This window comes from Scyliorhinus torazame, chromosome 17 (genome assembly GCF_047496885.1).
Source record: "Scyliorhinus torazame isolate Kashiwa2021f chromosome 17, sScyTor2.1, whole genome shotgun sequence".
NCBI classification, from domain to species: Eukaryota; Metazoa; Chordata; class Chondrichthyes; order Carcharhiniformes; family Scyliorhinidae; genus Scyliorhinus; species Scyliorhinus torazame.
This window is the reverse complement of record NC_092723.1, coordinates 1,473,103-1,500,220: the sequence shown is the minus strand read 5'-3', so window position 1 is coordinate 1,500,220 and position 27,118 is coordinate 1,473,103. Positions and strand designations below refer to the sequence as shown.

The window sequence follows — 27,118 nt, the reverse complement described above, 5'->3', positions numbered from 1 at the left end:
GCAGCGAAGCAGAGTGGTGCTCCCTCGACACTGCAGTGAAGCGGAGTGGTGCTCCCTCGACACTGCAGCGAAGTGGAGTGGTGCTGCCTCGACAATCGCGAAGCGGAGTGGCGCTCCCTCGACAATAGCGAAGCGGAGTGGCGCTCCCTCGACACTGCAGTGAAGCGGAGTGGTGCTCCCTCGACACTGCAGCGAAGCGGAGTGGTGCTCCCTTGACACTGCAGCGAAGCGGAGTGGTGCTCCCTCGACACTGCAGCGAAGCGGAGTGGTGCTCCCTCGACACTGCAGCGAAGCGGAGTGGTGCTCCCTCGACACTGCAGCGAAGCGGAGTGGTGCTGCCTCGACAATAGCGAAGCGGAGTGGCGCTCCCTCGACAATAGCGAAGCGGAGTGGCGCTCCCTCGACACTGCAGCGAAGCGGTGTGGCTCTCCCTCGACAATAGCGAAGCGGAGTGGCGCTCCCTCGACAATAGCGAAGCGGAGTGGCGCTCCCTCGACAATAGCGAAGCATCTCCTGCTGCAAGACTTGAACAATTTGTAAAAAGCCGAAAAGACATTAACAATATTGAATGATTCAGCTAAACTGTTGGCTTCCTTCAACTGTGTTCTTAAATTGGTTTTTCTTCTGGTTCACCTGGACATTTTTAAACTCACCTTGGGGATGCAGCAGCAGAACATTTGGTGCTTAAATCTTGTACCTTCGACTGCAATTCATCCATAACTTTATTCTTCGCTGGCAGGTGGTTTGTTGGTGGCACAGTTTCTGTTTGATGTGGTTCCACCTTGGTCACATTTTTCGCAGATGTTTTAGACATTAAATGGGAGTAAGTATGAGAATCTGAAACTTGCTTGGAATTATGGAATTTTGTAGAACCTCCATTCATAACAGCACTATCCACGAATGTGGGCTTTTCTCTTGTTGATGGCTTTTGCTTATTAAAGCTTGTTTTGGCAGGAGTCAACACCGTGTTTAACGGCAATTTGTCCATGGAAGAAGAATTTTTATTGATTAGGCTGTTCTTGTGATTTGGCGGATCCGGAGTGGATTGCTGTATTGAAAGCCCTCTGTTTGAATTGTGCAGATTGCTGACACCAGATTCATTTTTCATTTTTCTTTCTGGTTGGAAAGAATAATCTCGATGATCATCATGATTGGAAAATTCGAAAGGAGGTGGTAGGAGCTCCAATGGGGGCTTTTCATTCTCTGCATCGCTAAAGTTTGGTGGAGGTGGGATTAGAAGTAAAGACATGTCAACATCGTTTTCAGTGTCTTCTGGCTCTGAAATTCGACAGGATGTCGAGTAGAGTGAAGGTTTTGACCATTTGCCACTTTTTTCAGCGCTGTTTAGAGAATGGAGTATGTCATCCATGTGCTTGTTTTGTGGTGTCGTATCTCCCTGTGTGTGTGATAACAAGGAAGATTCCTTGTTATCAGCCACTGGTGTGATGTGAATTGTATTTGAAGTTGCTGACTTTATGTACCGAGTACCTCCCAAGGATAAGCTTGGAATTTCGGAGCCGATTTTGTGACGTCCTTGGTTCTTGGAATCTCGCTCCTTTGCGGCCATGAGAAGAGCCAGTGGTGAACGCAGAATGGCACTCCGCTCTGTTGATGCTAAAGTTTGTTCTGGAGGAGATTCTGGAGTCTTTGGATTCTCGACTGATTTAGGGGACTGATAATCGAACATAAGATTTTCTGAGGAGCTCTGATTTTCAAAATCCCCCTTCATGGTGGATTTGGGTTTCTGCCCTGCTCTGTATTTCTCAAATTCCATTCCAGCTGAAACAGGCGGATTACTGGAGAAACTCTGAGTGTTGGTTGAATTGTGAATTTGCCTTGTACTGGTCTGCCGAAGATCCATGTTTTTGTTCCAAGTGTTTTCTTTTCCATCTGGGATGGAATGATCTGTGGAAGAACCAGAATGTATGGCATGTACTCCTTTATTTTGGAATGGTTTAGATTGTTGCACTGACAGGTTGTTCTTGCGAGCTGGCTTCTGTGGTTTATGTGGAACAGAATCTTTGTGCATCTTATCCATTGTTGCATGTTCAGTGCCTTTATTTGATACGTCCTTCTTGTGCACAGAGGCAGTGTGGTCCATTGGATACTGCTCAGCATCTTTCATGACTATCATGGATTTTATTTTATTCTGCCAGTCAGAATCTAATGAGCTTTCTGATTTGTTAACTGGGTCAGAAAATCCAAAAAGCTTTGCTGTTGCTTTCGGATTGAAAGTTGACGCAATCAATGGTTGAGAGATCACTTCAGGAGATCCTGCCACATACGAAGATTGATTATTTGCAACTGATGTTTGTGAAGTGTTTGAAAATAATTTGAAAGAAGAAGACGCATCCCTTGCCGGTTTTGGAGGAAAGTTATTATGTTGCACCATATCCCTCTGTGGAGGAGGCGGCGGCGATTTTTTAGGATGGTTAATTTGATTAGGTTTGGAAACATCATCTTGCCGAGGAGAGGGGACAGAGTAATCATTAGGTGGAAGCAAGAGGGGAGGTGGAGGAGGTGGTATTTTTGGAGCTGATGGGGCAGATGTTTTGGGGAATTGATCACCCTTTGGGAGAGATTTCTGAGGTGCCATTATTGGAGGTGGTGGAGGAATCATATTGGGAGATGGTGAAAAGATAGTTTCAGGAGGCTGGTAGGTTGGAGCAGGTTGTTGTTGCGATGCCATGTTTACAGGTGGTGGTGGCGGAGGAGGAGCCATATTTGGAGGTGGTGGAACTGCCACTTCATCAGGCAAATAGGTGGTTTGTGGATGTTGAAAAGTATTTTGTGTTGGAGGTGGTGGAGGAGCCATGGGTGGAGGTGGTGGAATCCAGTCATCTCCTGGTACTTTGATAGTCTGTCCATGGTCTCCAACATTAGGCTTGTTGTCGCTGACTTTCATATCGTTACCTATATAATTCAAACATAATAATTATTCAAATTTATCTTTGGCAATAGGGTAACATGTTTGGTAATAAGTACTTAAGCAACATGAGATTATCTAGAACAATCTTTGCTCCTCCTCCTCAGGTCCTCGCCCTGATATGTTTTCTGAGAGATTGATGAGAGGTGTGTTAATGCTACTGTCCCGAGTTGGAATATTTCAATAACTTTGCTTCTAACTCCTTGGCTTTCTCCTGCCATATTCCTCGTCCATAGCTGTCTTCTCCCTATTTATTTTATTAATCTCTTACCCCAAGTCTTCTGGCTTCAAAGCTGTTCACCTCTAACATCTTCCAGTTCCAATCTGGTCATTGTGGCGTGGTTTCTCTCTCATCATCACAGATACTGCCTGATCTATTGGAAAACCCACAGCTACTCCACGGCTAATTTTATTACACAGGGTCTTAATTATTTGTTAATGTTATGTCCGACAAACTGTTTCCCCAACTGATCTAAAGTTCAGATTCCACCAGGTTCTGGTGAACTGTTGTATTCATTTATAATATTTATTTTAAATTATTTTCTCTCATCTCTTGCTTCATTTCCATAATTATGTTTGGCAAACTTTTTGTTCCTTCCATTCCCCCCATACATGCAGGAGCAATGCACCTGAAACATAGCTGCTCCTGTCCAGGTATAGGAGCACTGAGGTTTTCCATCCAGAGTCATTTCCAGTTCCCCAGGGACCATCCCCACCCAGGCCCATCCCTAGTTGTTCCTTCTGCCAAGTACAAGATAAGGCATAAAATCAGGAGTAGGTTCAGGCCCGTGATTGTATGTCACATTTAGGAGGTAAGCATCTAGCCCTGTCTGCTATGGGGTTTGGCTGCTAAAAGCTTTGATCCTACTGGGGAGAAGGTGGTTAAAGTTCCCAAAACTACCAGGCTGTCCTTACTCTACTCCCTGGTTTGGGGGACAATTCCACTGTACAATCTTTCTGTATCTCTCTGTGCAGAGACGCCTAGTTAAAAATGAGACGGGAGGCAGGACTAATCATGCCAGAGGTTACACTACATGCACACAAACACTGACCTTTGATCTGCCATGTAACACAGCATGGAAATCCCAGGAAAATGTTAAAAAGGATAAAAGACCCTGAAAACCGGTTTGCAGTCCAGTTTACATTAGCGTTGTGTGCCAGGGAGGGAGGGGGGGGGGTACGAGTGCGCGGTCAAGCACCGGGAAAATATCATTTCCTTTGCTTCCAACTTCTGAATATTTTAATTATATCTCCTCATTAGTGAAACTTTGATTTGTCTAAACAGTTTGCCACAACCAAGACCGAGAATGAAGTTGGTTTCCCTGAAGCACTCTTACAGAAACCACATCGTTCTTCCTATGTTATGGTCACTAAACAGAATTGTGCCCTTTCATACCGAGTAAGTCCTTGACCTTCACGACTGAAGAATCAGGTTATTTGATTTGTTTTTATAATGCTATTAAGTAAAAACAAACTCACATTATGCACTTATTTAACTTCGCACACAACTGTCAGACCAAGCCAGTCTTCATGGAGCAAGAGGTTATTTGTTAATACAGTCTGGTAAAAATGGCCAATGGCCTGAATTCTCGGCCCAAGACATAATTGGACTAAATTGAAACCAGAGTCAGACATGCCTGATGGGAAGTCAAACAGCCAAGTTTGAATACTGGACAGACAGACAGTCTGAGCAAGTCTGAGCCTGTCCCGTAAACAAGAGATTGGAAGATAATCGGCTCCATTCAAATGGATCGATTGTTGTGCATTGCCCAGATGAAGCCAGACTTTCTGGACCAGTTACGTTTGGACAATACACCCGAGGATCACAAAAAAATCAATTTAGATGGATTACTCCCACACAAAAAGCTGGTTTAGCTCTGGGCTAGACAGCTGGTTTGTAAAGCAGAACAAGGCCAGCAGCGCGGGTTCAATTCCCGTAACGGCCTCCCCGAACAGGCACCGGACTGTGGCGACTGGGGGCTTTTCACAGTAACTTCATACTTGTGACAATAAAAGGCTTTTATTATTATTAAATCAGTGTGTGAAAATAAATGCTTTGATTAAAATATCTTGCCTGGCTCCCATTGCATGTACATGGTGAAGTTTAACTTACTTCAGCATGGGAATGACAATAGATTTTTTTCGCTCCAGTGTTTACTGAAGTCACAAATGTCATTTGGTGGTTCCGCATCTTAAACGAAAAAGGCCATTGTTGGAATTTTCAAATACAAGCAGCTGGTTTCTCTGTTTCATCAGCAACGGTATCACACCTGGGGGTCCCCCACGGCGTGGGGTGGCCACAATGGGAATTTCCATTGGCTGTCGGGATGGAGAATACCGCAGTGGGGGGGGGGGGGCGCCGTGCTGGATAACAAGGCTGGCAGGATGGGGCACCCCGCAGTCGGGGGGGGGGGGGGTGGTGCAGGATGGGGCACCCCGCAGTCGGGGGGGGGTGCAGGATGGAGAATCCCGCAGTCGGGGGTGGTGCAGGATGGGGCATCCCGCAGTCGGGGGAGGGGGGGGCCGTGCTGGATAACAGGCTGTCGGGATGGAGAATACCGCAGTCGGGGGTGGGGGGGGGGGGTGGGTGGCCATGCTGGATAACAGGCTGGCAGGATGGGGCATCCCGCAGTGGGGGGGGGGGGGGCACCGCGCTGGATAACAGGGCTGGCGGGATGGAGCATCCCGCAGTCGGGGGTGGGGGTGGTGGTGCAGGATGGAGAATACCGCAGTGTGGGGGGCGGGGGGGGCGCCGCGCTGGATAACAGGCTGGCAGGATGGGGCATCCCGCAGTCGGGGGGGGGGGGCGTGCTGGATAACAGGCAGTCGGGAGGGGGGGGGGGGCGCCGTGCTGGATAACAGGGCTGGATAACTCTGGTTTCACGCAACCTTTGCAGAACTCTATCCAAAAGAACAAATGACCATGAACATAAAAAAGGTGAATTTTGCTGCCAGTTTTCTCACCTTCATTTCTCCTTTGTACACTGCCTTCCACTACCTCGCCCAAGTGACTACATTATTAATCTTCCAGCCTTGGAGTGAGCATCAACAGTCCAACTGAATGCAGTAGCATCAAAATGAAGGGCAATCATTTCCCCCTCACTCAATATTGAGAGATATATTTCACATGGACAATGCTCAGGAAGAGACACTCCTGATGTGTTGGGTGTTCTGGATCACAAACAGGTCACCAACACTGGAAGTGGTGCAACTCTATTTTATTATAAGGTTAACTATATTAACATACTTGAACTGTGGGTAAATGCAATACCAGCTTTAACTGTTGACCCTTGCCTAGTCCTAACCAGGTGATGCACTCAGCACATGGTGAATGTCTGTGTTGCAGGCTGTGAGCTCTGTGCTCCGAGATGGCTGCTACTAGAATGAGCGGGAACTCTCCTGTCCCCTGTCTTTATAGTGCGTGTGCTCTCACTGGTGATTGGCTGCGGTGTTGTGTGTGTTGATTGGTCCCACTGCATGTCCATCAGTGTGTGTGTCTGCACCATGATATACTGGTGTATATTATGACAACTCCCAGCTCACCTCTCCCCCACTAAAGTAGAGGCCAACAGAAGTTTTTTGGGCTGTAATAGTAAAAAACTAGAACAAAATGAAAATCAATGTAAAAAAATATATAAAAGACTAAAGAGAAACCTGCTGTTAGAATAAAAGATTAAATTTAACAAAAAAGGGAACAATTGCATGAACCTTATGTTATCCAGACCATTTTTAATGTCCAAGAATACAGCAGCTTTTTTTCTTGGAGCTCCTGTGCTTTCAATTTAGTTTTCCCCAGAAACGATTGGCCTCCATTTTAATGACGCTGCAGTTTGCACTGGTGATACCACACGCCTGGCACTACCACACGCCTGGCACTACCACACGCCTGGCACTACCACACGCCTGGCACTACCACACGCCTGGCACTACCACACGCCTGGCACTACCACACGCCTGGCACTACCACACGCCTGGCACTACCACACGCCTGGCACTACCACACGCCTGGCACTACCACACGCCTGGCACTACCACACGCCTGGCACTACCACACGCCTGGTAATACCACATACCTGGCACTACCACACGCCTGTTTTCTCTTCTATCACCTTAGAGTCTACAATATTAGAAGAGATGATTGGAAAATTGATGGGGTGCCTCTCAAGCAATTTACAAATGCCACTAGACTCCATTCAAAGACATCTGTCCAGAATTATTAAAATATACCAACTCAACAAGTTATGCTTTTTAAAAAATTGATAGCTGGACAGTAGCAGGAATTACATAAATTGCATGGACTTGTGGGGTGGAACCATTACACAATAAATCACCTGAAATAATCCCAGATAATAGCACAGAACATAACTACTGGACACCCCCCCCCCCCCCCCCCCCCCCCCCCGCCAATGATGGACTGTCAGCAATGCTAAAACATCTCAACCCAATATGTACCTGACATTACTGATGTTCTTGGAATTTTGGAAAACAATGCTCGGTCCGGCACTGTTGGAGTTGGCACAGCAAAGTTTGAATTTCGCTGGAAGGGCTGTAAAGAAAAATTAACTCATTTGTTTTCTATTTATATATTTAATGATTGCTCATACACATCAGGCACGGGTTAAACTGCTCAGGTACTTTCATCTCTGTAAATCAGAGCATAGTTTTAAAAAAATGAATGGAGTTACAGGAGGAATTCATATTTGTTTAATGTATTTCTATATTTTAGTTTTGAAAAATCATGTTCATGAAGGCAATGTAACTTAAGACTGACAAGCCAATCTGATCGCATGAGTTTTGTACTGGATTGGTGAGTGGCATTTTGAACAATGAAAGTTTGAGGTTGAAGCCGGTTGGGAGGCACCCAGCGTAACAATCGGAGCTGTTCTTCCAAGCTCCTGTTACATTTTCAATGGGAGATTTTCAGAAACTCCAGGGAAGTGCCTTAAATAGCCATTTGTACCATTTTTCTGGGTTTTCCAAACTTATAGCAGAAGATTGGGAGATTGGCAGAAATCCATCAGACTGCATTTGGCACTTAACACAAAATTCATCCTACCAGTATGGGTGGTTAAGTAAGTAACAGACACCATGAATTAATGTTGGTGCTCCCTCCACCATTTCTCTGGGGCATCGGTTTCATGTTTAAACACTGAGTACTCAGTTTCTGTTTGCACTGGAACATTTAATGAGAGACATTATTTGTTCTTTCCTGGCGATAATCACATGACTGAGGTCCATGGCGGTAAATCAAGCAAATTGCAAATGGCACATTGGAATTTTTTCAATTTTTTTAATGCTTGATAATAATCCATCTGATTGAATTTACACTTGTAGCAAATGGACAGGTATTAAACAAACAAGATCCTCGGGCAGCAGGGTGGTGCAGTGCTTAGCACTGCTGCCTCAGTGTGCCGAGGCCCCGGGTCACTGTCCGTGTGGAGTTCGCACATTCTCCCCGTGTGTGCATGGGTCTCACCCCCACAACCCAAAAAGATGTGCAGGGTAGGTGGATTGGCCGCGCTAAATGGTCCCTTAACTGGAAAAAAACCCAGTTCCTTAGTCCTTTCCATAATCTGATGAGGTCACTGTACAGGACGTGGCCATTTGGCTGACTGTCAATTCTCTGGAAAGGATCATCAAATTAGCCCCTCAGCTCTCCCGTACTGCCCAATATTGACATTTTTCAAGTATTTATTCACTTCCTTATTAAGCATTTTGCTTCCATAATCATTTCAGTGTAAATAACATCATCTAAACTTCCTTTTCATTCTTTTCATGATGAACTTGAATTTATACCCACATTACCAATTTATCAATCCACAGGAATAGCTTTTCCCTATTCACTTATCAAAACCCTTCATTATTCTGAACACCTTTGTCCATTCAGGAACTTTTCATTTTTTGCATATATTTGGGTTGCATATAGAAACAATTTACAATGCAAACTAAATTCTCTAAACTTAAATTTGTTTTTGCAATTAACCAAATATTTTGTGAAGCCTCATTTACCATGATGAGATTCAATGCAATAGGCTGAATGTTGTTAAACTTGCACACACAGCTTCTATGGGGATTTCCCACTGGGAGTTAGAACATAAGAACTAGGAGCAGGAGTAGGCCATCTGGCCCCTCGAGCCTGCTCCACCATTCAATGAGATCATGGCTGATCTTTGTGGACTCAGTTCCACTCTCCGGCCCGTACACCATATCCCCGAATCCCTTTATTCTTTAGAAAGGTATCTATCTTTTTCTTAAAAACGTTTAAAGAAGGAGCCTCAACTGCTTCACTGGGCAAGGAATTCCAGAGATTCACAATCCTTTGGGTGAATAAGTTCCTCCTACACTCCGTCCTGAATCTACTTCCCCTTATTTTGAGGCTATGCCCCCTAGTTCTGCTTTCCCCACCCCCGCCAAATCTCTGGTGCCGGAGACTTCGGCAACCGGCGGTGGCGGGATTCACGCCAGCCCCCGCCAGGTCGGAGAATCTCGCCCCATATCTTTACATCTCAAACTAGCTGCACCCACATTTTCATTTGTGCAAAATCTTAAGACTTTAGCAACAGAAATTTGGTACAAATCACCTAGTTTTCTTTAAGGCAAAACCCTCAATGACTGCAGCCTCACTGAAGCACAGGGTTGTGAGCTGACACTGATGGCCGTTTTTGACAATAATAGACTTTGTTTTGACTATCAAGCGTTGTAAAAAAAAAAACTAAAACCAAACATTACAATGGTGAGCTTGACGGTCGGGCGTTGTTTCACTTTTGCGGTTCCAGAATCCGTCACCATATTCATCGCTCCTTTATTGGATATGGAAGCTGCTAGAATGTCATCGAGTTTGTCTGAAAGCAAACAGAGGTGCTGAAACTCAGTCAATGCAATTTTAATGAACAAAACATTAACTCAAATTCTAATTGTTCAGAAAAAAACATTAGCTCTGTCACGTTCTCAGTGGTTCAGGAATAAAATAGGTTGAGGATAATTATGATAACAGGAACAGCTTTGGTTCAGAGCACCGTTCACAGAGTAACGCTCCAAGGTGTTTCACAACGATGTATTTCCAAAGATGGTGCAAAGTCAATGAAGGAGACATTGGTCTGTATCTCCATGCAATCAGCGAGACTCCACGGAACTTTAAAAAACGGTGGTCAGGTCCCATTCCGGGATTCTGGTCCCCATTCCTGGGGTTCCCAATTTTTAAAAGTGCCTTTTAAGTGAGTGGTCTGGTTTGGGTTGTGGGTCTGCATCCTGCGTCCTCGCTCTGGCTGGTCCACTGCGAGGAGAGGCCTGTCCTCGTATTCCACAGTTTTCATGGAGTCGGGCCAGCTTTTCTAAGAGTTATATTCATAGAGCCTCAGGAGTGACCTGAACTTTAGTCTATATGAGGGAACCCTTTGAAAGGGAGCTTCAAAATGTCTTATTCAAACGTTCCTGCTCATTCTACCCATGCCAAGGCATCCCCACCATCCCCTATAGCTCCTCAAGCCCCCATACTAAGATGTGTCTCCCTCCCAAATCCTGTGGCCCTTCTATTCACCACACCAAGCTATTATACTACCAGGCACATTCACCCAATGTATAGAACCAATGAACCCAATATGACAATAGGATAATGTTTTAAAAACTTTAAAATACACTGAACATTTTCCATTTTCTTAAACAAATCTTTTTTGCAGCCGAATAAGTGTCAATCATCCAGACCCTTTAAAGTATCAATAGCAGAAACTGCAAGAACTTGAAACAATGTGGTTGACTGTGGAATGGCCTAGCAAGCCACTCAAGTTGTTTGTTTCAACCGTTACAAATGGAACAAAAAAGAAACTGGATGGACCACCCAGCATCGACCCAGGCACCAGAAACTACAACAGCAAACCCAGCCCCGTCGACCCTGCAGCATGCCTGCAGCAACACCAAGCATACCTGAAAATGAGCTGTCAACTTGTTGAAGCTACAAAACCTGCATGCCAAACAACAAAAGCAGCGAGTAGTAGACAGAGCTAAGTGATCTCACAACCAATGGGTTAGATCTAAGCTCTGAAGTTCTGCTACATTCAGTCATGAATGGTGGTGAATAATTAAGCAACTCACTGGAAGAGGACGCTCCACAAATATCCCCATCCTCAATAATGAATGAGGCTTCAACTTCCCCAATATTGACTGGGACTCACTTAGTGCCAGGGGCTTAGACAGGGCAGAGTTTGTAAGGAGCATCCAGGAGGGCTTCTTAAAACAATATGCAGACAGTCCAACTAGGGAAGGGGCTGTACTGGACCTGGTATTGGGGAATGAGCCCGGCCAGGTGGTAGAAGTTTCAGTAGGGGAGCATTTCGGGAACATTGACCACAATTCAGTAAGTTTTAAAGTGCTGGTGGACAAGGATAAGAGTGGTCCTCGGATGAATGTGCTAAATTGGGGGAAGGCTAATTATAACAATATTAGGCGGGAACTGAAGAACCTAGATTGGGGACGGATGTTTGAGGGTAAATCAACATCTGACATGTGGGAGACTTTCAAGTGTCAGTTGAAAGGAATTCAGGACCGTCATGTTCCTGTGCGGAAGAAGGATAAATACGGCAAATTTCGGGAACCTTGGATAACGAGAGATATTGTAGGCCTTGTCAAAAAGAAAAAGGAGGCATTTGTCAGGGCTAAAAGGCTGGGAACAGATGAAGCCTGTGTGGCATATAAGGAAAGTAGGAAGGAACTTAAGCAAGGAGTCAGGAGGGCTAGAAGGGGTCATGAAAAGTCATTGGCAAATAGGGTTAAGGAAAATCCCAAGGCTTTTTACACGTACATAAAAAGCAAGAGGGTAGCCAGGGAAAGGGTTGGCCCACTGAAGGATGGGCAAGGGAATCTATGTGTGGAGCCAGAGGAAATGGGCGAGGTACTAAATGAATACTTTGCATCAGTATTCACCAAAGAGAAGGAATTGGTGGATGTTGAGTCTGGAGAAGGGTGTGTAGATAGCCTGGGTCACATTGAGATCCAAAAAGACGAGGTGTTGTGCGTCTTGAAAAATATTAAGGTAGATAAGTCCCCAGGACCTGATGGGATTTACCCCAGAATACTGAAGCCTTGACAGAAATCTTTGGATCCTCACTGCCTTCAGGTGATGTCCCGGAACACTGGAGAATAGCCAATGTTGCTCCTTTGTTTAAGAAGGGTAGCAAGGATAATCCAGGGAACTACAGGCTGGTGAGCCTTACGTCAGTGGTAGGGAAATTACTGGAGAGAATTCTTCGAGACAGGATCTACTCCCATTTGGAAGCAAATGGACGTATCAGTGAGAGGCAGCACGGTTTTGCGAAGGGGAGGTTGTGTCTCACTAACTTGATAGAGTTTTTCGAAGAGGTCACAAAGATGATTGATGCAGGTAGGGCAGTGGATGTTGTCTATATGGACTTCAGTAAGGCCTTTGACAAGCTCCCTCATGGTAGACTGGTACAAAAGGTGAAGTCACACAGGATCAGGGATGAGCTGGCAAGGTGGATACAGAACTGGCTAGGTCATAGAAGGCAGAGAGTAGCAATTGAAGGGTGCTTTTCTAATTGGAGGGCTGTGACTAGTGGTGTTCCGCAGGGATCAATGCTGGGACCTTTGCTGTTCGTAGTATATATAAATGATTTGGAGGAAAATGTAACTGGTCTGATTAGTAAGTTTGCAGACGACACAAAGGTTGGTGGAATTGCGGATCGCGATGAGGACTGTCAGAGGATACAGCAGGATTTAGATTGTTTGGAGACTTGGGCGGAGAGATGGCAGATGGAGTTTAATCCGGACAAATGTGAGGCAATGCATTTTGGAAGGTCTAATCCAGGTAGGGAATATACAGTGAATGGTAGAACCCTCAAGAGTATTGAAAGTCAGAGAGATCTAGGGGTACAGGTCCACAGGTCACTGAAAGGGGCAACACAGGTGCAGAAGGTAGTCAAGAAGGCATACGGCATGCTTGCCTTCATTGGCCGGAGCATTGAGTATAAGAACTCACAAGTCATGTTGCAGCTGCATAGAACCTTAGTTAGGCCACACTTGGAGTATAGTGTTCAATTCTGGTCATCACACTACCAGAAGGATGTGGAGGCTTTAGAGAGGGTGCAGAAGAGATTTATCAGAATGTTGCCTGGTATGGAGGGCATTAGCTATGAGGAGCGGTTGAATAAACACGGTTTGTTCTCACTGGAACGACGGAGGTTGAGTGGCGACCTGATAGAGGTCTACAAAATTATGAGGGGCATAGACAGAGTGGATAGTCAGAGGCTTTTCCCCACTGTAGAGGGGTCAATTACTAGGGGGCATAGGTTTAAGGTGCAAGGGGCAAGGTTTAGAGGAGATGTACGAGGCAAGTTCTTTTTACACAGAGGGTAGTGGGTGCCTGGAACGCACTGTCGGAGGAGGTGGTGGAAGCAGGGACGATAGTGACATTTAAGGAGCATCTTGACAAATACATGAATAGGATTGGAATAGAGGGATACGGACCGAGGAAGTGTAGAAGATTGTAGTTTAGTCGGGCAGCATGGTCGGCACGGGCTTGGAGGGCCGAAGGGCCTGTTCCTGTGCTGTACTTTTCTTTGTTCTTTGTTCTTTGATGGAGGAGCACCGCACATCTGTGCAAAGATAAGGCTGAGGTATTCGCAATAATCTTCAGCCAGAAATGTCGAGTGGATGATCCATCTCGGCCTCCTGTCGAGGTCCCCAGCATTACAGATGTTAGTCTTCAGGCAATTAGATTCACTCCACGTGATACAAAGAAACAGCTGAATGCACTGGATCCTGCAAAGTCTATGGGTTCTGACAATATTCCGGCAAATGCACTGAATAATAATAGAATATAATAATCGCTTATTGTCACAAGTAGGCTTCAATGAAGTTACTGTGAAAAGCCCCTGAAGACTTGTGCTCCAGAACTTGCCATAACCCTGACCAAACTCTTCCAGTACAGGTCCAACATTAGGCTCATTTAATAATGCGCTCACCCAATACACCCAGGGCCCAGGATTCACCTGCCTCACCAGCGAGGACTTAACGGGCACCATTTAGAACGTAGAACGTAGAAAAATACAGCACAGAACAGGCCCTTCGGCCCACAATGTTGTGACAAACTTTTGTCCTGGATTAAGAACAAATTGATCTACACCCCCTCATTCTACCGTAATCCATGTACCTATCCAATAGCTGCTTGAAGGTCCCTAATGTTTCCGACTCAACTACTTCCACAGGCAGTGCATTCTATGCCCCCACTACTCTCTGGGTAAAGAACCTACCTCTGATATCCCTCCTATATCTTCCACCATTCACCTTAAATTTATGTCCCCTTGTAACGGTTTATTCCACCCGGGAAAAAAGTCTCTGACTGTGTACTCTATCTATTCCCCTAATCATCTTATAAACCTCTATCAAGTCGCCTCTCATCCTTTTCCGTTCTAATGAGAAAAGGCCTAGCACCCTCAACCTTTCTAGTGGGCAGCACGGTAGCATAGTGATTAGCACAATTGCTTCACAGTTCCAGGGTCCCAGGTTCGATTCCCGGTTTGGGTCACTGTCTGTGCGGAGTCTGCACATCCTCCCCGTGTCTGCGTGGGTTTCCTCCGGGTGCTCCGGTTTCCTCCCACAGTCCAAAGATGTGCAGGTTAAGTGGATTGGCCAGGCTAAATTGCCCTTATTGTCCAAAATTACCCTTAGTGTTGGGTGGGGTTACTGGGTTATGGGGATTGGGTGGAGGTGTGCGGTTGGGTAGGGTGCTCTTTCCAAGAGCCGGTGCAGACTCGATAGGCCGAATGGCCTCCTTCTGCACTGTAAATCCTATGAACCTTTCCTCGTAAGACCTACTCTCCATTCCAGGCAACATCCTGGTAAATCTCCTTTGCACCTTTTCCAAAGCTTCCACATCCTTCCTAAAATGAGGCGACCCAGAACAACACACAGTACTCCAAATGTGGCCTTACCAAAGTTTTGTACAGCTGCATCATCACCTCACGGCTCTTAAATTCAATCCCTCTGCTAATGAACGCTAGCACACCATAGGCCTTCTTCACAGCTCTATCCACTTGAGTGGCAACTTTCAAAGATGTATGAACATAGACCCCAAGATCTCTCTGCTCCTCTACATTGCCAAGAACCCTACTGTTAACCCTGTATTCCGCATTCATATTTGTCCTTCCAAAATGGACAACCTCACTTTTCAGGGTTAAACTCCATCTGCCACTTCTCAGCCCAGCTCTGCATCCTATCTATGTCTCTTTGCAGCCAACAACAGTCCTCCTCACTATCCACAACTCCACCAATCTTCGTATCACCTGCAAATTTACTGACCCACCCTTCAACTCCCTCATCCAAGTCATTAATGAAAATCACAAACAGCAGAGGACCCAGAACTGATCCCTGCGGTACGCCACTGGTATCTGGACTCCAGGCTGAATATTTGCCATCCACCACCACTCTCTGACTTCTATCGGTTAGCCAGTTCGTTATCCAACTGGCCAAATTTCCCACTATCCCATGCCTCCTTACTTTCTGCATAAGCCTACCATGGGGAACCTTATCAAATGCCTTACTAAAATCTATGTACACTACATCCACTGCTTTACCTTCATCCACATGCTTGGTCACCGCCTCAAAGAATTCAATAAGACTTGTGAGGCAAGACCTACCCCTCACAAATCCGTGCTGACTATCCCTTATCAAGCAGTGTCTTTCCAGATGCTCAGAAATCCTATCCCTCAGTACCCTTTCCATTACTTTGCCTACCACCGAGGTAAGACTAACTGGCCTGTAATTTCCAAGGTTATCCCTATTCCCTTTTTTGAACAGGGGCATGATATTCGCCACTCTCCAATCCCTTGGTACCACCCCTCTTGCTTCCCATAGAATCCTTGGATATATCCCGTCAGGCCCGGGGGACTTGTCTATCCTCAAGTTTTTCAAAATGCCCAACACATCTTCCTTCCTAACAAGTATCTCCTCGAGCTTACCATCGGTTTCACACTGTCCTCTCCAACAGTATCACCCCTCTCATTCGTAAATACTGAAGAAAAGTACTCGTTTAAGACCTTTCCTATCTCTTCAGACTCAATACGCAATCTCCCGCTACTGTCCTTGACACTGATTCACAAAGTCATGAACAAATGTTGAGGGCACATCGGTGATCTTGCTGGGGATTTGAGCCGCCCTGTAATATCACATTAAAAACCTGCCAAAAGCCCACGAGATTGTCAGCATTCTGGAGTAGCATCTCCCAGGAGTATCCAGTGCTGAGTAAAACAAGCATTTTGTTGCTATTGCCATTCACGACGACCTACATGAGCGAGGTTGGATTTTCCATTTTCACAAAGATGACGATGGCACACAAGGACCCAGCTGAATTCTGCTTCTGATATGTGCATTGCCCTCTCCTCCTGAGATCGTGAGAGCTGAGCAGGCTCCACTTTTGCATTAAAGGTAACCGAACGTTGCCTGTGTCGCGAAGATCGGCTGGCGTGGGTCGCGAAGGTCGGCTGGCGTGGATCGCAAAGGGTCGGCCGATTGTCAAAAGTGGGTCCCAAGGAAAAAAGTTTGAGAAACACTGACATGGATGATGGCGACAGGAAAGCATTGGCCCTTAATCAGTTGTTCCAAACACTAAACCTTCAATCACCATCACTCACAAGCAACGGTTGGAAGAGAGGTTAGGAAATGGATGGGTCCCCTTAGTAAAAACTTCTTAAGTGGATTTTTGTAGGAGGAGAAAACAAGAACAAAAGGCAGTGTTGACGAGCAGACTCAATGCTGACAGGATCAGAGGTGGATTTATAATTAAACTCACTGTGCCTAGGCACAGGGCGCTGACCAATGGGGGGGGGGGGCGGTGCCGGCCAGAATCTGTGCAGCAATCAGAGCCTGATAGCTCTGTCTTTGCTGATTGGGTCAATGAGCCTGTCAGCAGAGCGACATCAGAGGCCTGAGAGGTTGAGTCCGCTCAGAGTAGGAACACACTCGGGGAGGCAGTATTGTCGCTGGACTAGTAATGCAGAGACCCAGGGACCCCGGGTTCAAATGCTACCACGGCAGAAGGTGAAATGTGAATTCAATAAAAAAACTAAGCTGGAATTAAAAGTCAAATGATGACCATGAAAACATTGTCGATTGTCACAAAAACCCATCTGGGTCACTAATGTCTTTTAGGGAGGAAATCTGCCGTCCTTACCTGGCCTGGCCTACATGTGACTCCAGACCCACAGCAATGTGGTTGACTCTTAAATGCCCTCAGGGATGGGCAGCAAATGCTGGCCCAGCGACGCCCACATCCCAGAAACAAATTTCTAAAAAACAGTAATGAGCATTGAGGTGACTCGGAGGCAGAGAGGAAGCGGTCAAAGTGACGATCTCGGTTTACTGAACTTACTTTTTGCCAATTGGTGAAAAGAAGCCAGAGGAGAGGGAGCTGGTGAGCCGGCCAGTTGGGACTTGAGAGGAAGCCTCCCTCAAGGTGAACAGGGCAACCCGCTCCCCAGGCCAGGGCTGAGGGCAAAACTGGAAAAGGGGGGGCTGGCAAAACAGGGAGAACGGACAGAGCTGGGATTGGGGAAAACCGGAGATGAATATAAAACTGTGAGTGAGGGGTAAAGTTGAGAGAAGGGATAAGGAGTAAAGCTAGAATGGGAATACAATTTGGAGAGATGGGGCAAAACTGTCGGGTGGTGGGGGGGGGGACAGAGCTGGGGGGGGACAGAGCTGGAGAGGGGGGGCAGGGCTGGGGGGGGGCAGAGCTGGAGGGGGGGGAAACAGAGCTGGAGGGGGGGGAAACAGAGCTGGAGGGGGGGGAAACAGAGCTGGAGGGGGGGGAAACAGAGCTGGAGGGGGGGGAAACAGAGCTGGAGGGGGGGGAAACAGAGCTGGAGGGGGGGGAAACAGAGCTGGAGGGGGGGGAAACAGAGCTGGAGGGGGGGGAAACAGAGCTGGAGGGGGGGACAGAGCTGGGGGGGGGCAGAGCTGGGGGGGGGGCAGAGCTGGAGGGGGGCAGAGCTGGAGGGGGGGCGGAGCTGGAGGGGGGGGCGGAGCTGGAGGGGGGGCGGAGCAGGAGGGGGGGCGGAGCTGGAGGGGGGGCGGAGCTGGAGGGGGGGCGGAGCTGGAGGGGGGCAGAGCTGGAGGGGGGCAGAGCTGGAGGGGGGCAGAGCTGGAGGGGGGCAGAGCTGGAGGGGGGCAGAGCTGGAGGGGGGCAGAGCTGGAGGGGGGCAGAGCTGGAGGGGGGCAGAGCTGGAGGGGGGCAGAGCTGGAGGGGGGCAGAGCTGGAGGGGGGCAGAGCTGGAGGGGGGCAGAGCTGGAGGGGGGGCAGAGCTGGAGGGGGGGCAGAGCTGGAGGGAGGGCAGAGCTGGAGGGGGGGCAGAGCTGGAGGGGGGGCAGAGCTGGAGGGGGGGCAGAGCTGGAGGGGGGGCAGAGCTGGAGGGGGGGCAGAGCAGGAGGGGGGCAGAGCTGGAGGGGGGGCAGAGCAGGAGGGGGGCAGAGCTGGGGGGGCAGAGCTGAAGGGGGGGACAGAGCTGGGGGGGCAGAGCAGGGGGGGCAGAGCAGGGGGGGCAGAGCTGGAGGGGGGACAGAGCTGGGGGTGCAGAGCAGGAGGGGCACAGCCGGGGGGGCAGAGGTGGAGGGGGGCAGAGGTGGAGGGGGGCAGAGCTGGGGGGGCAGAGCTGAAGGGGGGGACAGAGCTGGGGGGGCAGAGCAGGGGGGGCAGAGCTGGAGGGGGGGACAGAGCTGGGGGTGCAGAGCAGGAGGGGCACAGCCGGGGGGGGCAGAGGTGGAGGGGGGCAGAGCTGGGGGGGCAGAGCTGGAAGGGGGGATAGAGCTGGAGGGGGGTGACAGCTGGAAGGGGGGGATAGAGCTGGAAGGGGGGCGGGACGGGCAGAGTTGGGGGGCAAATGAGTAAGGTGTCTTTTTACAATTAAAAAGCACAAAATCAGGAATTAATTTGTGTATTTTTGTGCACCTTTGCGTTCTGTGGGGCAAGGGTGGGGTTTGGGGGGGTAAGGAGGGGCGTGATGTCATTGGGGTTTGGGGGGGGGCGGGGGGGAAAGAGCCCTGAAATGAAGGTAAATGTGGGCCTCACAAGGTGTCAGTCCGTTACTGGGCAGAATCGAACAAAACTGTTTTTAAAAATCAGCTGGACGGTCTTTGGGGAACTGGAGACTGACTGGGTTGGGTGGCAGACGGAAATTCAACATTTGCACAACCCTGAACGGTGTGGAAATTCCGAGAGTTTTGTTCGGAGAGATCTGACGATAGGGCAAGATAAATCAGTACATGCAAGTATCTGAAGAATTATGGAAAGCCTAGTTGCAATTTTAATGAGGTTTATGCCAAAACGTTCAAATATATTTTATAGATGTGATTTGAATTTGTGTTGGTTCCAACTCGGACTAATGTGTCACAACTCTTAAATAGCAGCTTCATTTACAACACTGACGCATTTGACAGGTTTCTGTTGTGTTAAGGGTGAGTCAGTTAACAGGAAACAACCTTTACAAATACAGAACAAAACTATTGTTGACTTTCACCAAACCCGTTTGTATTTGCAGAAAAACAGAATTGCTGTGAAACGGACGATATTTAACGGAGAACTACAGAATGTTACTGTATCCAATCATTAACAGTCTTACAATACCAGGTTAAAGTCCAACAGGTTTGTTTTGAATCACTAGCTTTCGGAGCACTGCTCCTTCCTCAGGTGAATTAAGAGGTATGTTCCAGAAACATATATATAGACAGATTCAAAGATGCAATACGATACTTTGAATGTGAGTCTTTGCAGGTAATTAAGTCTTTACAGGTCCAGACGGAGCGACTGGAGAGAGGGATAATCACAGGTTGAAGAGGTGTGAATTGTCTCAAGCCAGGACAGTTGGTAGGATTTCGCAATCCCAGACCAGATGGTGGGGGGTGAATGTAATGCGACATGAATCCCAGGTCCCGGTTGAGGCCGCACTCATGTGTGCGGAACTTGGCTGTAAGTTTCTGCTCGGCGATTCTGCGTTGTCGCGCGTCCTGAAGGCCACCTTGGAGAACGCTTACCCGGAGATCAGAGGCTGAATGCCCTTGACTGCTGAAATGTTCCCCGACTGGAAGGGAACATTCCTTCCTGGTGATTGTCGCGCGATGTCCGTTCACCCGTCGTCGTAGCGTCTGCATGGTCTCACCAATGTACCACGCTTTGGGGCAGGAAAGGATATGCAAACGGTGTTTACTGCATGTGCGTTCCGGACGCTTTGATGCTGTTGTCAAGGTGCTGGAGCATTGCAATTTGGCATCAAATCGGCGCCCGCTGAGATTTTGGCATCAGCACCGATTCTCTGCCCAATCGCCTTTCCTAATTTCAGCGTTGGCTAACGGAGAATCCCGCCCAGGATGTTTTCAAGAAGCAGTTAGATATAGCACTTGGAATGAAGGGGTTCAAAGGATATGGGGGGAGAGTGGGAGCAGGGTATTGGGTTGGATGATCAGCCATGATCATTATGAATGGTGGAGCAGGCTCGAAGGGCCGAATGGCCTCCTCCTGCTCCTATTTTCTATCTGTGTTTCGATGTTATATATACATTAAACTCTATGTTATATATACATTAAACTTTCAGTCAGTACTTTTAAAAATTGACACAAACAACTGTTCGGATAGCTGCCATAAATCATGTGATTTTTGCCATTTGGACTTCTTCTTGGGAAGTCCCTCAGGGTCAAGGTGGGTTCTGCGGTGGCTCAATAGTCCAATAACGAATCCGCAGACTCTCCCATAGGTTTTTTTTTAGAACATACAGTGCAGAAGGAGGCCAATCGGCCCATCGAGTCTGCACCGACCCACTTAAGCCCTCACTTCCACCCTATCCCCCTAACCCAATAACCCCTCCTAATCTTTTTGGAAACTAAGGACAGTTTAGCGTGGCCAATCCACCTAACCGGCACGTCTTTGGACTGTGGGAGGAAACCGGAGCACCCGGAGGAAACCCACGCAGACACGGGGAGAACGTGCAGACTCCGCACAGACAGTGCCCCAAGCCGGGAATTGAACCTGGGACCCTGGCGCTGTGAGGCCACAGTGCTAACCACTATGCTACCGTGCTGCCCCTAAGGCAGGTGGCGTTTAATAAAGTGGATGGGTAGGACACTCTGGATTCTGCACTCTCCTTCCCCTGTTTACGCTTGGCCGCTGTGCACTCCACCCGGTGTTGCTCGAGGTGATTGGTGCATTCAAACAAACAAAGAACAAAGAAATGTACAGCACAGGAACAGGCCCTTCGGCCCTCCAAGCCCGTGCCGACCATACTGCCCGACTAAACTACAATCTTCTACACTTCCTGGGTCCGTATCCTTCTATTCCCATCCTATTCATATATTTGTCAAGATGCCCCTTAAATGTCCCTATCGTCCCTGCCTCCACTACCTCCTCCGGTAGTGAGTTCCAGGCACCCACTACCCTCTGCGTAAAAAACTTGCCTCGTACATCTACTCTAAACTTTGCCCCTCTCACCTTAAACCTATGCCCCCTAGTAATTGACCCCTCTACCCTGGGGAAAAGCCTCTGACTATCCACTCTGTCTATGCCCCTCATAATTTTGTATACCTCTATCAGGTCGCCCCTCAACCTCCTTCGTTCCAGTGAGAACAAACCGAGTTTATTCAATCGCTCCTCATAGCTTATGCCCTCCATACCAGGCAACATTCTGGTAAATCTCTTCTGCACCCTCTCTAAAGCCTCCACATCCTTCTGGTAGTGTGGCGACCAGAATTGAACACTATACTCCAAGTGTGGCCTAACTAAGGTTCTATACAGCTGCAACATGACTTGCCAATTCTTATACTCAATGCCCCGGCCAATGAAGGCAAGCATGCCGTATGCCTTCTTGACTACCTTCTCCACCTGTGTAGCCCCTTTCAGTGATCTGTGGACCTGTACTCCTAGATCTCTTTGACTTTCAATACTCCTGAGGGTTCTACCATTCACTGTATATTCCCTACCTGCATTAGCCCTTCCAAAATGCATTACCTCACATTTGTCCAGGTTAAACTCCATCTGCCATCTCTCCGCCCAAGTCTCCAGACAATCTAAATCCTGCTGTATCCTCAGACAGTCCTCATCGCTATCCGCAATTCCACCAACCTTTGTGTCGTCTGCAAACTTACTAATCAGACCAGTTACATTTTCCTCCAAATCATTTATATATACTACAAAGAGCAAAGGTCCCAGCACTGATCCCTGTGGAACACCACTGGTCACAGCCCTCCAATTAGAAAAGCATCCCTCCATTGCTACCCTCTGCCTTCTATGGCCTAGCCAGTTCTGTATCCACCTTGCCAGTTCACCCCTGATCCCGTGTGACTTCACCTTTTGTACTAGTCTACCATGAGGGACCTTGTCAAAGGCCTTACTGAAGTCCATATAGACAACATCTACTGCCCTACCTGCATCAATCATCTTAGTGACCTCCTCGAAAAACTCGATCAAGTTCACAGATGCTCTTTCTCCAATTTGCACATTCTGATTCCCACGTGTCGACGGGGATGTTGGGTTTATTTTGGGAGCTTTCAGAGTGTCCTTGTAGCATTTCCTCTGCCCTCCTAGAGATCGTTTGCCATTGCGGAGTTCGGAGTAGAGCACTTGTTTCAGGAGTCTTGTGTTGGGCATGCGGACAATGTGGTCCGTCCATCACAGCTGGCCGAGCGTGACCAGTGTCTCCAAAATGGGGATATTGGCCTAGGAGAGGACGCTCACGTTGGTACACCTATCCTACCAGTGGATTTTGCAGAGGCATCGTTGGCGATATCCCTTCAGGGATTTGAGTCGTCTGCTGTACATTTGCCATGTTTCTGACGCATGCAGGAGGACAGGGATCACCACTGCTCTGCAGACCATGAGCTTGGGGCTGGGTTTGAGGTCTCGGTCTTCAAACACTCTGTTCCTGAGGTGTCCGAAGATGTGGGCTACAGACAGTGTCAGGTCTCTAGCAAATACCTAATTAAATGTGAGCATGGGGAGGGTAACTCACAGCCATTTTTGGAATTCACACATCTCATTGTTTACGGATGGGCCAACACGTAAGGTTTATGGAGTGTCCAGACTGCCTGTCTTCACGTTTCATACTGGACAAAAGCAAAGAATGAAACTCAATGGCCACTAACAACCCCCCATTGTATCACTGTGGCATACCCCATCTAGAACGAGACTTGGGGGGCTTCATAAGTGTTAACTCAGTGGTCATATGATCAAAGCTAGTTGCAGGGACTGTATCCTTATTACCCCGGCACCCAGCAGATACATCAGAACCATCAGCCATTCTGAGAATCGGACATTGAAACTACATGTAAATCATCAAACAGCCAAAGTACCGAAACCTGTTCCAGTTTTAAAGGTCACCTGAAAATGATGTTCGACTACAAGAAACTTCACAACCTGCTGTGAACCCTTTGCTTCACAAGACCCTCAATTCAACTTCAAACCATGAAATCCATTCAAAAAACCACAGACTTGCCACCTGGGAGACGGAAATTGTAAACTAGAGACTGAATTATCTGTAATCCATAAATGTGCACTACATTTATGATATTTATCTGTATTATATCTGTGTGTGTTTGTGTGTGTGCATACGCGCATGAGTCCGAATGTGTGGCGATGCATTCATTTGGAGTACGTATGTGAGAATAAATAATCTTTATTTTAAACACATCAGCAGCTTGCTGCTGAATTATTTAATTCAAATCTACACTCCAAGGGTATGAAAAGTTGCACCTCTTTCTATACAAAACATATTGATTACTGGCAGTAAGATAGCAGTTACATTCTGTCCATGGCACATTCATTTCACAACTATTAATCATAGAATTTACAGTGCAGAAGGAGGCCATTCAGCCCATTGACCGCTGGAAAGAGAACCCCACTCAAGCCCACGCCTCCACCCTAACCCCGTAACCCAATAACCCCACTTAACATTTTTGGACACTAGGGGCAATTTATCATGGCCAATCCACCTGATCCGCACATCTTTGGACTGTGGGAGAAAACCCACGCTCACACGGGGAGAACGTGCAGACTCCGCACAGACAGTGACCCAAGCCAGGAATCGAACCTGGGACCCTGGAGCTGTGAAGCAACTGTGCTAACCACTGTGCTACCGTGCTGCCCATATCAGGGGTTAATAGAAAGGGAAGGTTGAGTGACGTTTAGAAATTTGACAGCAACTACAAATAAGGCACAACCAACAGGAATTTTCAACAGGAAGTAAGAAACCTATACGAAGAAAATATACAGAAGAATCGAGGTAAGAAAGCTATTTGCTGTAGAGAAAGTGGGATTATGGCATTGAGATTGACGATTAGTCATGGTCATATTGATGGGCGGAGCAGGCTCGAAGGGCCGAATGGCCCACTCCTAGCTTCTATCTTTCTAAACTGGACAGAAACCATGAAGTGTGTCACTGTTATATTCTACATATTGGTTAGTGTTCAGTGTTGTTACTGCAGGCAAGAACAGTCGGGCAATCACTGCCTTAGCTATGAGTTTTTCTTACTTCAAAGATCTCAGAACTTCATCGTAATGAGCAAGTATGAAAATAAAGTGTATTTGTGCAATTATGGAGAACAATTCACTCTTTGTAAGTTACAGGTCTGGTGCATTACCATTTATAAAATGCAGGAAAGAGTCAATTCTGTTCACTGACAAGGAATATGTGGAGCTCTTTAGTTTGTTTTCATGTAAATACATTTTAAATAAAGACATAAAATGATTTAAATTAGATTTGAAGATGGAAGTTCAAAATGCAACAATAATGATAATTAACATCAAAAAATTTCAATGTGGTTGAATTAGCTTTGATATCAGTTGTATATAAATTGGAGTAATTAAATTGTTCAATATCAAAAACATTGATGCAGATTGTTATTACAGCACAGGAACAGGCCCTTCGGCCCTCCAAGCCTGCACCAGCCATGCTGCCCGTCTAAACTAAAACCCCCTACTAAAACTAAAACTACCCTTCCGGGGCCCATATCCCGCTATTGCCATCCTATTCATGTGTTTCAGTTAAGTTTACACGTGTGTGATGGTAATGAAAAATATGTTATCCTCATCATAACATATTTTAAAAGTACTATCATTACTCAGACAGAAAATATATTTTTTTAACGCCTGAAACTGTATCGAGGTCAAGAAAAGAGGATGCTGGGAAAATTCAGCAGGTCTCACAGAATGAGAGAAAACAGAGTTAACGTTTTCAGTCCTTTTGGCTCTTCATCAGAATTGAAGAGAGAGAGAATGTGTTCGATATTAAAATGTAGCTGTGAGAGATTGCAATAGAAATTAGAACAAAAAGGCAGATAGCTTGGTCTGTATGTGGGGAGGGGGGCAGGGGGAGTTGCACTGAGACAACACAGGTGGAGAAGGTAGTCAAGAAGGCATACGGCATGCTTGCCTTCATTGGCATTGAGTATAAAAATTGGCAAGTCATGTTGCAGCTGTATAGAACCTTAGTTAGGCCACACTTGGAGTATAGTGTTCAATTCTGGTCGCCACACTACCAGAAGGATGTGGAGGCTTTAGAGAGGGTGCAGAAGAGATTTATCAGGGTGTTGCCTGGTATGGAGGGCATTAGCTATGAGGAGCGGTTGAACAAACTCGGTTTGTTCTCACTGGAACGTCAGAGGTTGAGGGGCGACCTGATAGAGGTATACAAAATTATGAGGGGCATAGACAGAGTGGATGGTCAGAGGATTTTTCCCAGGGTAGAGGGGTCAATTACTAGGGGACATAGGTTTAAGGTACGAGGGGCAAGGTTTAGAGTAGATGTACGAGGCAAGTTTTTTTATACAGAGGACAGTGGATGCCTGGAGCTCGCTGCCGGAGGAGGTGGTGGAAGCAGGGACGATAGTGACGTTAAGGGACATCTTGACAAATACATGAATAGGATGGGAATCGGGGCATACGGACCCAGGAAGTGTAGAGGATTTTAATTTAGACGGGCAGTATGGTCGGCACGGGCTTGGAGGGCCGAAGGGCCTGTTCCTGGTTTGTACGTTTCTTTGTTCTTTGAGGTAATACATATGACTGTGATATTTTTAAAAGGGGGTTAAAGGTGGAGGAGAAAGGACACAATCTAAAGCTGCTGAACTCAACTTTATTGTATCAGGGTCAACTCTTACCAGTCAACTAGTACCAGGCTAAAATAACAAGAAATTCTGGGTCACGTCTGGTACTTTGCTGAACTGACTTTGTTCTTATTGATCGCAATGAATTGTTCATTTGAGACAAATCTGCATTCAGTCATTTATATTTGCTGCTTCTTACAGCAAAAGAAGGATGGTGATTTTTGGATCTCACCATAGATTTGAGGTGAGGAAAGTTTAACATGAGTCAGTTGAGATATAAAGTATAAAAGTTAGACATGTATGGGGCCCATTGGCAGAATTCCATTATTGGGAAATCTTTTGAGTGTGGCTTGCACTAATAGCAGAGTTTGTCTGCCTTGGATAATAGTAATAATGGAAGTGACTGTCTGGAAAGAAACATGGGAATGCAGTAGTGCAGTTCCTCGAGCACGTTCTCCATTCAATGAGATGATGGTTGAACTGCGACCTAACTCTACACACCCACCATTGTCCACATTCCTTAATACCTATCGATAACAAGAAACTTATCAATCTTAGATTTAAAATGAACAAACTGCCATTTGCAAAGGCATTCTAAACTTTTGCCATCCTTTTGATTGTTCAAGTGCTTCCTAATTTTACTCCAGAAAAGGTCTTTTATTTTTAACTTTAGTCCTAAATTCTCCAACCGCAGAGAATAATATTTATCTACCTGTCAGTTACTCTTAACATCTTGAAAACTTCATGCAAATCACCCTTTGTCCTTCTAAATTCCAGGCAATACAACACTAATTGATACAATCTCTCTTGTAATGTAACCCTTAACATCCTGGTAACATTCCAGTAAACATACCTTGCTATCACTCCCTCCTTCCTATCACTCCCTCCTTCCTAAGGTGTGGTGCCCAGAACGGTCCTCGGGACTCCTGGGGCCAGAATTGGAGTGTTCGTGGTCAGGTTTACAGGAATGGAACCCATAAAATTCCCTGGTAGCTTTCCCTCCGCCCTCTTGTCTGCCCCACTCCAGCCTATTTGCAATTTTATCGGGAGTAGGCAAAGCCTAGGGCAGCCTGCCTACCCATGCCCCAACTGAGGACCAATTAC

The 27,118-nt window shown here is 46.9% G+C and overlaps 1 protein-coding gene across 2 annotated transcripts in view; it reads right to left on the bottom strand.

The window, feature by feature from the left end:
• Window positions 1-27,118, bottom strand: part of LOC140393621 (uncharacterized) — a 77,259-nt gene that overhangs the window by 12,370 nt on the left and 37,771 nt on the right. Inside the window, exons 2-4 of one of the 2 annotated variants that reach the window (XM_072479891.1) lie at window positions 9,656-9,768; window positions 7,379-7,472; window positions 654-2,913 (exon numbers count right to left, since the gene is read on the bottom strand). In XM_072479891.1, coding sequence (XP_072335992.1) covers window positions 654-2,913; window positions 7,379-7,472; window positions 9,656-9,768 — 2,467 coding nt within the window. Of the gene's footprint in view, window positions 1-653; window positions 2,914-7,378; window positions 7,473-9,655; window positions 9,769-27,118 lie in introns of those variants that run through there. The other variant, XM_072479892.1, reaches the window with a different exon arrangement.